The following is an 11,328-nucleotide window of genomic DNA, read 5'->3' as shown; positions in this document are numbered from 1 at the left end:
GCATTAACGGGATAAGATTCAACCACCACTTGTCGTGAATTTCTTTCATTTCTTGTTTTCTTTTAAGGGAGCAGTTTTTCAAGAATCAGGTGGGTACTTACATTTAACAACTAGGATCTTAGGTAGAAATACATGGATATATACACTACGATAGAAAGTGTTTGAAATCATTTTGCAGAGCGAGGACAACCGCTGATACAAACGGAAATTGTTTTTGAGAAACTAGGTCTTTTCTATTGTATATACTTAAATTTATAAATATATACCTATTGCGAAAGTGAGATGCAGAGCATTATGTAATGTGCAAATTTAAAGCTAAATGATAGTAGCTGCAGTAAAATACTAATTTCGTAAAAATGTCTGTAAAACCAAGGTTAAGTATGATTATATCATCGTGGATCTAGATCTGGTAAGTTACATAAACTGAACTTCGTGAAATCATAAAATCTAAGCTGAAATACGATCACACTGAAGATCGCCAGCACAAATAGGCACACGTGGACATTTTATTATTATTGCTGAAATAAAGACCCAACCGAAGTGACCGAATCCACGCTTATTTTGCTTATTTCTCAGCAATTACACAATTTCTTCCAGAATCCTTTGGCACATATTTTTTTATTCATACAAACAGACTCTTGGGTGGTCATTATATTAGATTCTGTAAAAAAGTCATCGTTACCAGAACTGGAATTTATATTTAAGTAATATGACTGAGGTATAATGACGCCAGACGGACATCTGGAGAACTGAGTATGCATGTACTTAGATATTAATGGGAGACATGTAAAAAAAACAGTATTCATTTGGTTTGATTCATAAACACGTTTATGTGCGTGAGGGAGGTTGCTAAATTGAATGTGAATTTGGTTATCTACTTTGATTAATTTTAGAGTTTATTTGATCAACAGAGATGATTCTTTCGTGTCTTTTATTTTATTATCGCCGAAAGTGTAGCTCACCCATTTATTTGCCCCACTGTTTCGCTACTCCGTGTTCTTTTCAATGATAAACTGTTTATTCCAACAGAAATGTAACTCAGGGTCACCTCCCAACACGCTTTCTAAAGTGAGGAAATGAAAATATTGTTTGTCTGATATAGAAGATTGCAAACATTCTATGAAAAGAACACAAATTAACACTGCCTGATTTTTTTTCTTGTAGTATTTCTACTTTGAACGTATCAGCATATTGCTTTTAAAATGTACTTACCCAACTGTATACATGCCTTGACGCGCTAATTGACCAAAAATTGCTTTATAGACATTTTTTTAAGAATACAGTTTATAACAAAGGCATCAAATTTGTTGCATATCTCACTAAATATGTAACAACTACACTCTAAAAACAGTGTGTAAAAATTTACCCTATATTGGGTGGGAAGGGAACATGCATGTTTCCTCGGTATAATTTTACCCCGTATTTGGCTATTTCAACGCAACATTGTGTAAAATTTACAAAATATTGGGTTTATCCAACCAACATACATGTTCCCATTTTACCCTATATTGAGTCAATTTTTTTTAGAGTGTATATCATAATGGAACTTCGAACTACCAGCATAGACGAACCTATCGTTTGATTACATTTACTGATATGCTTCTTTTTTCTCCTCCTTTTTTTTAGCCATGAAATATTTCATTGGACTATTCCTCCTTTCCTGCCTTTGTTTTGAAATAGGTAAGTTGCATCGCTGAACATGCTTCATATTTGATCGGTTGAATATTAAAAAGGTTCTTCAAAGAAATCCAATATCATCTAAAATGTTATAACAACAAAAGATCATTGACCACAGAGTGTCTTGCTTACTTCAAATTCTAACATTAAATTTGGATTAAACACACTCGTCTGGTGGAAGGTTAAACAAAATGTCCTGCGAACGGTGTGATTTTGCACGCACACGCACGCATCCACACAAACGAACTTTTATACACACACACCCACCCTCAGATGTAGTTTGAGAGATCGCGCGCGGCCAAGTACCACGTGACGTATACGTGCATACGGTACGTGCATAAACGATTGCAAGAACGATATCTGCCGAAAGTAAAATTGGTACTGAATCCGCCGGAGTTGGAACACATATGCCGACGGATTGTGTGCCTAGTGCGGTATCTCCCAGGCACAGGATACGCCGATATACCAGCCTGCCTATTGTAACGTTTAAATTATTAGCGAGTTTTGTATCCTCTGAAGTTCATACGAGTGTTTTATTAGTTGCATTATTATGATTTTATAATCAAATCATTTGGGCTATAAAAAATCATTAGTTACTTCATTATAATATAATAATAGATTACATAAATTACTTCATAAAAACACTCGTGGGGCAAATCGTGTAAAACTGGATATGTGAAAAAATTGATTAATAATTAATTCATGCGCTGCGGTCTATTCGAAAACCAAATTGCTGCTATCTATACGAATCTATACCATTTTCTATCAGGACGGGGTGGTCACATCTGAGTGCATATACGAGCAGCGAGCTAGTAATCACAATGGATATTGAACAAGAAAGAAAGATGCATATACCCGCGAATCAGCGAAAAAGTCTTTGGCCAAAATTTCTGAAACGAAACATTAGTGTAGTCTCTGAAGCTGGAAAACAGTGCAATATTCATCAGGTCTAAAATTAGGCCAAAACCGCTGTTCATGCTGGTTTGCAAATTTTCGGCAAAGACCTTGTACTTGTTATTTGCCTCTAAACATATAAGGTCACTTGACAATACATTATCCTGTTCGATACATCTGATCTTGGATGGCACATACTGCATTGTAATCCATAAAAATATTTTTATTTTTAATGGGACGTATTTCATGCCAACATGGACGATGCACTTGTGCATTGTGACGTAGCAGAGACGGCGACCTAACATGAGCGTTGCTAGTTGAACCACCTTAAAATCCCTTTTACGATTGATCCCCGGTCAGATTGTGGCAGCCTGCTATATTTTCCCCCCGATTTCAAACGATGTCTTGCGAGCATTTGCATTCGTTTTATATAGATCGAACGCAAGGTTGTCGTGACTGGTCGCATCTGAACTTCGAACATGTTCCAAATCCAGACACGATAGAATGCGGACGATTCATTGGATTCATTTAAATCCCGCACGAAAAGTGCACAATTTCCACTCCCTGGGGAGCATTCCTTGCATTCATCGCAGCCTCATTATGGCGCTGGCAAATTAAAACCTACAATATCTTTTGAATCATACCGAAAAACCCATTTAGCACCTTGGTCGACAGTGGCAAAGTGTGCATTAACGCTTTGCCAAAGGACGCTCGACCGCGGTGGGAATCGAACACACGACCCTCTGTTTACAAGGCGAGAGTCAGAACCACTTCATCACGGCTCTTTCACGAATCATACTTTAAGTGTGTGTATATGTCAATCAAGTTTATTGTTATATATGCTTTTTAAATCCCCAATGACTTTTTTTTCTCTCTCTCTCTAAGGTCATGCCCTCAAATGCTACACGTGTGGCTCTTTCAAATACCAAACAGTCGATGCGGGTAATTGCGGGGATGCTCTCTCTGAAGTCGAATGTGAAGTCAATAAAACTAGGTGTGCAGAAGTAGAACTTGGAGGTAAATAAAAGAGATAGAATCCTGTGCATTGCAAAAAATCCGGTGTTGATTTAACACGAGCCAGTAATCTATATATGTCCACACCAGAGAAGTGTTTAAACAACACCAGTCTGGTTTTGGTCTAACACCAGATAGATATTTATACAACACCAATTGGTATTTAAAATAGCATCAGTTTGATTCCAAACTGGTATTGTTTCAATACTTCTCTGGCGTTGACATATATAGATTCAACACCGGAGTTTTTGCAGTGTAGGCCAACACGTTTAGTATCATTTGTATCGATTATTTGTCTACTCCTTTTAAATAATTTATTGTCAATTGTTTTAGTACTGAAAATTATGTCAATTTATACAGTGCGCATCAAAAAAGTTAACATTTTGAAAAAGCCCTGGGAATTAAGAAATATACAACATGTAGGAAATTTCGTCACATATAATCTTAGGTTTGGGTCTCATCTATCCAATGAAAGTAAAAGTTTTGACAGAATGTTAGACTTGAGTGTCCACTGTCCATTTTTGTAAAGCTCGAAGAAATCTGTTTGCGCAGAAATGCTATTCACGCTGTGTCAAGGAGAAAGGGCGAATCAAATCTACCTTGCGAAACATTTCTCATACATTTCCCTTGCGCTTTTAGTAAATTGAAATAAAACAGATACATTCAAGCATTTTGTAACAATTTTGCCACCCAAATTGAAATTTCAACACTTAGTAAGTACAACCTTCACCCCTTTTGTGTCAGCTCGATCTGAGGAAATAACTAAATCTAAACAAGAGTTCACATCAGACATCTCCAGCATTTTCTCATTAAGTTTTTTTTTAATTATTAAGTTTTTTTTTAATTATTTAAAGCGGATTTACATTTCATTTTTTATTTAATGCTTGTTTCTCCACACCTTTTCCAAGCTTGACAATGATTAACAAAATGAAAATCAAGCCTAAGCCATTTCATTTAAATCACTGCTCGATGTAAAACAAATATCGTCACGATAGCCTTGATGTTTGGGGGAGTGGGGTGGGGCGCAATGCACTCTTCGAAGTGTTTTGGGCAAATAAACAAGTTAAAAATGTAAAATACATCTTTAAATCAATTTTACTAGCTAAATCCAACGTGTTCTTCATGATTACGATCTCCTTTTATTCGCATATACATTTCAAAGTTCTGCGCAAATCATTTTTCTCTAACTTCTCAAGAGTAAGTGGTGCTTACTCAAGCGGAAATATTTTTCGACAGTTATATCGTCAATTGCTTAAATGGATCTATACCAATGTTAAAATGTGGAAAGAAATCTTCAGGATATTACAAATGTATAATTTTACCGGATTTTCTCTAAGTCTAAACTTTTTTTTTGATACGCACTGTATGAGGCAGTTACTATGTGCATATACTCAACCGTGCTTTGATACTTGGTATCATATTATTACCCCGGCTGTAGCTAAGCCGCCATATTAATCATGTTAATAGGCGCAAAAGCGTTCAAGGAATAAATCCTACCGGGTCCCCATTCATCTCACCTGGGTCGAGTGCAGCACAATGTAGATACATTTCTTGCCGAAGGAAACAACGCCATGGCTGGGACTCGAACCCATGACCCTCTGTTTCAAAGTCTGGAGACTTTGCCAAAGCATAATGATAAAATTAAAAAACACTTTTTTTTATACCTGTATGTACATATTCAATACAGATAATGCCACAAGCACCAGTAATATGATATTTTGACCCCCCCCCCTCGTTAAGAAAGTATGAGTTTTTGTAGGGGATTTTTTTTTCGGAGTATATGTATGCATCTGTCAATTTTTATTTGCATGTAGTATGCCACCCCATGAAAGGTTTGAATATAAAACATTTTCATTCCATGCTTAGATTCGCATTAGCTGATTGGTGAGATACGTGTCTCTGCATGAATTCCTTAAAACATACATTAACATGTTCTTTTTTGGTCTGAATATCAATAATTTTCAGTTTGCGCTTCGCGCTCGCATCATTTGGTTAGTGAAATACGTATTGTCTTAATAAATATCCACAAACAAGCCTTAGAATGCCCTATTCAGGTCTGAATGTGAACAAAAAAAAAATCAGCGTGCGCTTTGCGCTCGTAATATTTGATTTGTGAGATACGTATCATGTTCATGATTACAATACTACAAAAAGTGCTCCATGTGTTTCTAAGATGTAATTAAAAAAATAAACAAATAAATAAGATAAAATCAGCATTTGCTTGGCGGTCGCATGAAATGGTCAAAGTGGGATATGACTCTTTATGATTTCCTGAAAAATAGTCTTTAAATGTCCCAGTTTGTGGTCAATGCATACACAAATATCAGCTTGCGCTCAGCTCTTACATTATTTGTTTAGTCCATAAAATGCGTATAACGCCCTTTTTTAAAGGACAAGTCCACTGCAAAGAAAAACGTTGATACGAATAAAAAAAAATCCAACAAACATAGCACTGAAAATTTCATCAAAGTCGGATGTAAAAAAAGAAAGTTATGACATTTAAATTTTCGCTTAATTTCACAAAACAGTTGTTTGCGCATCCAATGAGGAGACTGATGACGTCATCCACTCACTTTTTCTTTTGTATTCAATTACATGAAATATGAAACATTCTAATTTTCTCCTCATTGCCAAGTAAAAAACGATTAATTCCTCACTGAACATGCGGAATATTGTATAATTCAAACAATAAAAACAAAAGAAATAGTAAGTGAGGGACATCATCAACTATGTCATTTGCCTGTCACTCAGTGGTGCATATCACTGTCCTGTGAAAAATAATCGAATCTTTAAAATTTCATTTTTTTATTTTACATCCAATTTTGATGAAATTTTCAGTGTTGTGCTAATATGATTTTCTATATTTATTCAAATCAACATTTTTCTGGGCTGGACTTGACCTTTTAAAATCTGAATATAAAAAAATGTTTAGCTCACGCTTCCCGCTTGCTTTATTTGATTAGTGAGATACATTATCATTTTGAATGCACGGTCCTTAAAATGTATCTATACATTTATGAGGTCAATATAGCAGGCTATTGAACCCACTAAAAGCCTTTTTTTTCTTTTTTTTTTGGCTGGGGCCCCCAAGTGCGTGACCCACGATACGCCACTGCCATCACGGTCGAAAGCAAATAGTAAATAAGCATATACATCAAACACGTTTTTGGGGGGGATTTTGTATGTATGAATGTAAAATGAAATGTGAGGGCTGAGAGTAGATTCTCGATGTGTTAATCTTGTTTGTAGCATACCAATAGGCCTATATATAAACTTCTTTTCGATACCCATTTCCTACTCCCATTTAACTTTATAAATGCAGGGAATCTGGTAGGCAGTACGACTGAGAAATTTACGTTCTCTCTCCGCGGTTGCACGGAGGTTGAAGCTACGACCAGTGAGGCAGGATGTACCAGTGAGTCAGACAAGGCTAATGAAATAATTGCCGATGTTGGCTTTGTCGACGGGGGCTACGACAATCTTCAGTATCAGGCTTTCAAGGTGGCCACGGGGGACACGTACTCTGATGTGGATGCATGCACTTGTAGCGAAGATAACTGCAATAGCGCTGGTTTCATTCAGGCGAGTGTTGCCATAGTGTGTGCGTCTCTTGTGATGTCTACCCTTGTTGGGTTCTTGTAGAAAAAGAACGTGTCGGGTATTTTTATTATTATTACTATTTCATCTGTAACTCGCGTATTCTTTTCAAATAATCGAAATCAATAGAGTTAGAATTGTAAGTATAACCAGCATGTTGTGTCTCCGTGTTTTTTTTTTGTTACATATTTTCCTTTCACTTTACGATGAACGAATAAATAAGAGTCAAATTTTGTATCATAAAATAACATTTATGATCATTATTATTGAAGAATCTTTACCTGTAGATTGTGAGAATATCATTAATTTAAAGAAAATCCATATTTTCTTTATAATATTGAAACGTGCTGAGGTGTGGCAGTTCTTCTGAAATCAGTATTTATCACTTGAACGTCAATAAAAATTAAGTATTTAGAATAATCGTGAACATTAATAGCAGTGCATGATACAATAAGATATCTGAATAGGCGTGCCAGTGGCGCCAAGGTGAATATTAGTTAACTAATATGTATAATGTCAACTACTTTTAGAGAGTAATTTTGTATGCTCTATCGTATTTCGGGTATTTGTGCTGAGTAATGTAGTTTCAAGTACAGTTTGCATTGAACACACCAAAAGTAGCAACGTTGTTACGAAAACATATAATTTTTGATGCCCGGATCAAAGACGATTTTGGGGGGTTTCATTGCTGTCTTTACTCCGGCTTAAATTGGTGGGATAATTACCAAGGAATTGCTTGAGCACGAGAGAGACAAGGATGACCCATCGCAAAATTTTGGCAACACACAAATGTTCTAATTTGTTTGGAAATATGAAGAGCGGGATACAATTTGGACTTCCAAACATCGTAGCAAACCGAATAAGGAGAATTTTCAGTTGTTAAATGAACAAAATGCATAAAAATAGGAATTTGATGTTTTGCGTATGACATGTATGACAACCACGGCAAAAGCACAGAAAAGTATATACTGACATGCAAAGACACGTAATCGGAGAGGATTAATTAAGCGTTTGCACAAAGGAGAAAGCAATGACCATAGGCCTATGATTTTACTATATCTTTTTTTATTTATGTTATTATTGATAAATCATCAACATACAAATCATTTAAATCAAATTTCACTATAAAAGTTACATAAAAAAATCAAGGATAAATCAAAATATATACAGAAGTTTGGAGTGATCAGGAAAATAAAGAAAAAAAACAAGGAGAAAGCGGAGTACATGTATAACATTTCATTAAAACAATATCATACTTTTACATGAGCAAGAACCCCAGGAATGGAAACCAGTCAGCAACAAATTTTGGCAAAGTTATTATTTTTTTTAAGAAAGACCATGATGCAAAGCATCAAAGCACAAACCTACTCAGGCTGGAAAGGGGCAGAAGTAAGAGAGGGACCAGCCGCCTTCTAACTCTCCCACACATTCCCCATCGACTCGCCTCGCCTAGAAACAAATAGACATACCCTTCTCATCCGCACACTGACACTCGCCCCCCCCCCCTTTCCATCACATACAGTAAGAAACTCCACACTCAAAGATCATCATCCCCTATGATTTTACTATAGGGTCATACGACATACAAGCCGTTGCTTTGTTTGGTGTGTTGCATTTGAAGACTGCAAAACTGTTAGATTGCCAAATCTGAAGTCATTGTGTCGATCATTACAGATGTATGTTTCCTATGTGTACTGTATATATTGTAACAAAATGAAAGGTTCATTTGATTGTCAGCATTGTTTTAGAAACGGCAAAGAGCGTAGAGTAATTCTTGATGCAAGTATGACATTGTAAAGCGAATTCATTAATCGTTTGAAATCGATTATATAGGGATTTTCTTTAGAAATAACAGACTTCTTGCTCAGAAATAACCTTGTTTACAACTGTATGATTATTTTAGGTTTGTATTTGTAATCATTTTGCACTGTTCGGGTATAGATAGTCGTTGCAATGTACATCGTTATAGCTGAAAAAAAAACAATTTTGTGATTTTAACTTTTTTTGTTTATAATTAAGATTAGAATTAACAATTTGACAAGCTCCCTCCTAGATCGTGGAGCATACTTTTTTTTTTTTTTTTTAAACAAGTGCACACCTAGTTACCAATAATGCATATAGCATTTCCATTTATTTGAAAGCAGGATAAAAGAGCATTGTAGATTAAATGCCTTGCTCACGGCCATAGGTGCCGCGGCCGGGAATCGAACCCCGGACTTTCCATGTATAGCCAGGCGCCTTAGCTATAGACCACTCGGCCACTTAGACCACTCGGCCACGGCACCTCCACTTGGCTTTCATGCTCGATTATGAGACAGGCGGTAAGAGATTACCGTACGAAATGCTGTCCAATTTTCAGGGATGCCAGTTTTCAGGCAAACGCCTGAATTCAGGCTCTGGCAATTTATTTTCAGGCCATAGTTTTAGCATTTGTGTGTGTAAAAAATATTGCATTCTAGGCGATTTTCATTCCTTCTGATTAATTCCAACTGGAATTCCTAAATTTTTATTGGAACCTGCATGATAAGTAAGATTTTTTTAAATCAAATTTATACATACATGTAATTAAAAATGGTTGCTGTCCAGCCTGTCATTATTCCGTTGTACGGTACTCAGCTACGAGAGTGCATGGTCGGAAATGCAGAAGTACGAAAGTGTTTGAAATAACTGATCCTTAAAGGGGAAACCAACCCAAATAAAAACTTGTTTTTATAAGAAAAATAAAAAAAAATCAGACAAGTTGATAGGTGAAAGTTTGAACACTATTGGACAAACAACAAGAAAGTTATGAATTTTTAAGAGTTGTAAATATTGGTAATCACTAAACTCTTGGAGACTTCAAATTGGCCGCATATGGGATGTCATCAAGGACTACTCTTCCACGTACTCCAATACATACTATGGCTAAAATGTCATTTTCCCATAAGTTTTATTTCAAATTATATTTTTCTTTCATGGGGACATTAAACAATATACTACCTGGGTTAAATTTAGATTACTGCCAAAGGGAAATGGGTACTTAGGAGAAAACAACAAATCCCTGATAATAAAGTACATGGCCTATGGGAAAGTTGTCCTTGTCATACTTGTAATTTACTTACCCAGTTGCCAATTTGTAATCTACATACTGTTAGTGATCTCAATTTTAAAGCAGCTGTAACTTTTTTATTGCTTTCCCGATTTCTTTCAAACTTTCACCATTCTGTTCAATCTATTTTTTCCTTCCCGACACAACATTTTATGGCCAAGGCTGGATTCCCCTTTAATATTGAAGGAGTGAAAATACCGAGATGAGTTTGAAAACTGAAAGTACCGAGATCGTTGAGATACCGAAATACTTGAATTATGGAGATACTGAATACTGGGCCCCATCTTACAAAGTGTTACGATTGATCAAATCAATATCAGCTGTATGGAAATCCATCCATACCATAATTTTTTCTCCAGGAAATTTGCATAATCGCCTTATTAAACAAAAATAATCACATTGAATCTTCAAGATTATGATGAAACTTTGAATATACATCACAGTTAAAAAATATATTTTGAACGAACATGCATGACAGATGTTGACACTGCTGGCCGTTCATACTTTTGATTGATTGGATCAATCGCAACACTTTGTAAAACGGGGCCCTGGAATGACTGAGATAATGGAGATACGGAATGACGGAGATGGTGAAATACATGAGATTCACAATATAGTGCGCTATGTATCGGTTGCAGCGAACATGTCTAATTTTTTAACATCGGGGTCGACATCATGCGCAGGCGCGGGCAGCGCGTAGTGCTAGTTTATTGTTGAATGTGATTGTAATCCTTAAAAAAGAAAACTATTTGGCAAAAGTGGAAGAATGATTCACCGAGAACGTCTTAAGTTTCGCAAAGAAATAAACAGCTTTTTTCCCACCTGGACTCTAATAAACACATATCTCCGTCTTATTTCAATGACCTAATTTCTCCGTACCAGATTGAAAGGCGTGGACTAAGATCAGTGCTACGTACATCGATCAGAGATACGTGAATCGTCATATCCGGGAGCATTTCAGCACCCATTATATACATTTCTTTTTGATAGTTAATTTTACTTGTCATTTATTTCAAATTGATTTCTTTGCCCATGTGTAAAGAGCTGTAATACTTTAT

At 36.0% G+C, this 11,328-nt stretch overlaps 1 protein-coding gene across 1 annotated transcript; it reads left to right on the top strand.

The window, feature by feature from the left end:
- LOC121419880 lies at positions 1-7,231 on the top strand. The gene is made up of 4 exons (XM_041614344.1): positions 1-89; positions 1,627-1,680; positions 3,457-3,588; positions 6,908-7,231. The coding sequence occupies exons 2-4, from the start codon at positions 1,629-1,631 to the stop codon at positions 7,225-7,227; spliced, it is 504 nt and encodes a 167-aa protein (XP_041470278.1). The 5' UTR covers positions 1-89; positions 1,627-1,628; the 3' UTR covers positions 7,228-7,231.
- The last annotated feature ends 4,097 nt before the right edge of the window (positions 7,232-11,328 follow it).

This window comes from Lytechinus variegatus, chromosome 8 (genome assembly GCF_018143015.1).
Source record: "Lytechinus variegatus isolate NC3 chromosome 8, Lvar_3.0, whole genome shotgun sequence".
Taxonomy (NCBI): Eukaryota; Metazoa; Echinodermata; class Echinoidea; order Temnopleuroida; family Toxopneustidae; genus Lytechinus; species Lytechinus variegatus.
The sequence above is the reverse complement of the archived record's forward strand: the minus strand, read 5'-3'. Positions and strand labels throughout refer to the sequence as shown.

Coding starts and splice junctions, on each gene's coding strand:
- LOC121419880 (XM_041614344.1), top strand. CDS start 1,629: ATGAAATATTTCATTGGACTATTCCTCCTTTCCTGCCTTTGTTTTGAA. Junction 1,681..3,456: donor CTGCCTTTGTTTTGAAATAG/GTAAGTTGCATC, acceptor TCTCTCTCTAAG/GTCATGCCCTCAAATGCTAC. Junction 3,589..6,907: donor TGCAGAAGTAGAACTTGGAG/GTAAATAAAAGA, acceptor TTATAAATGCAG/GGAATCTGGTAGGCAGTACG.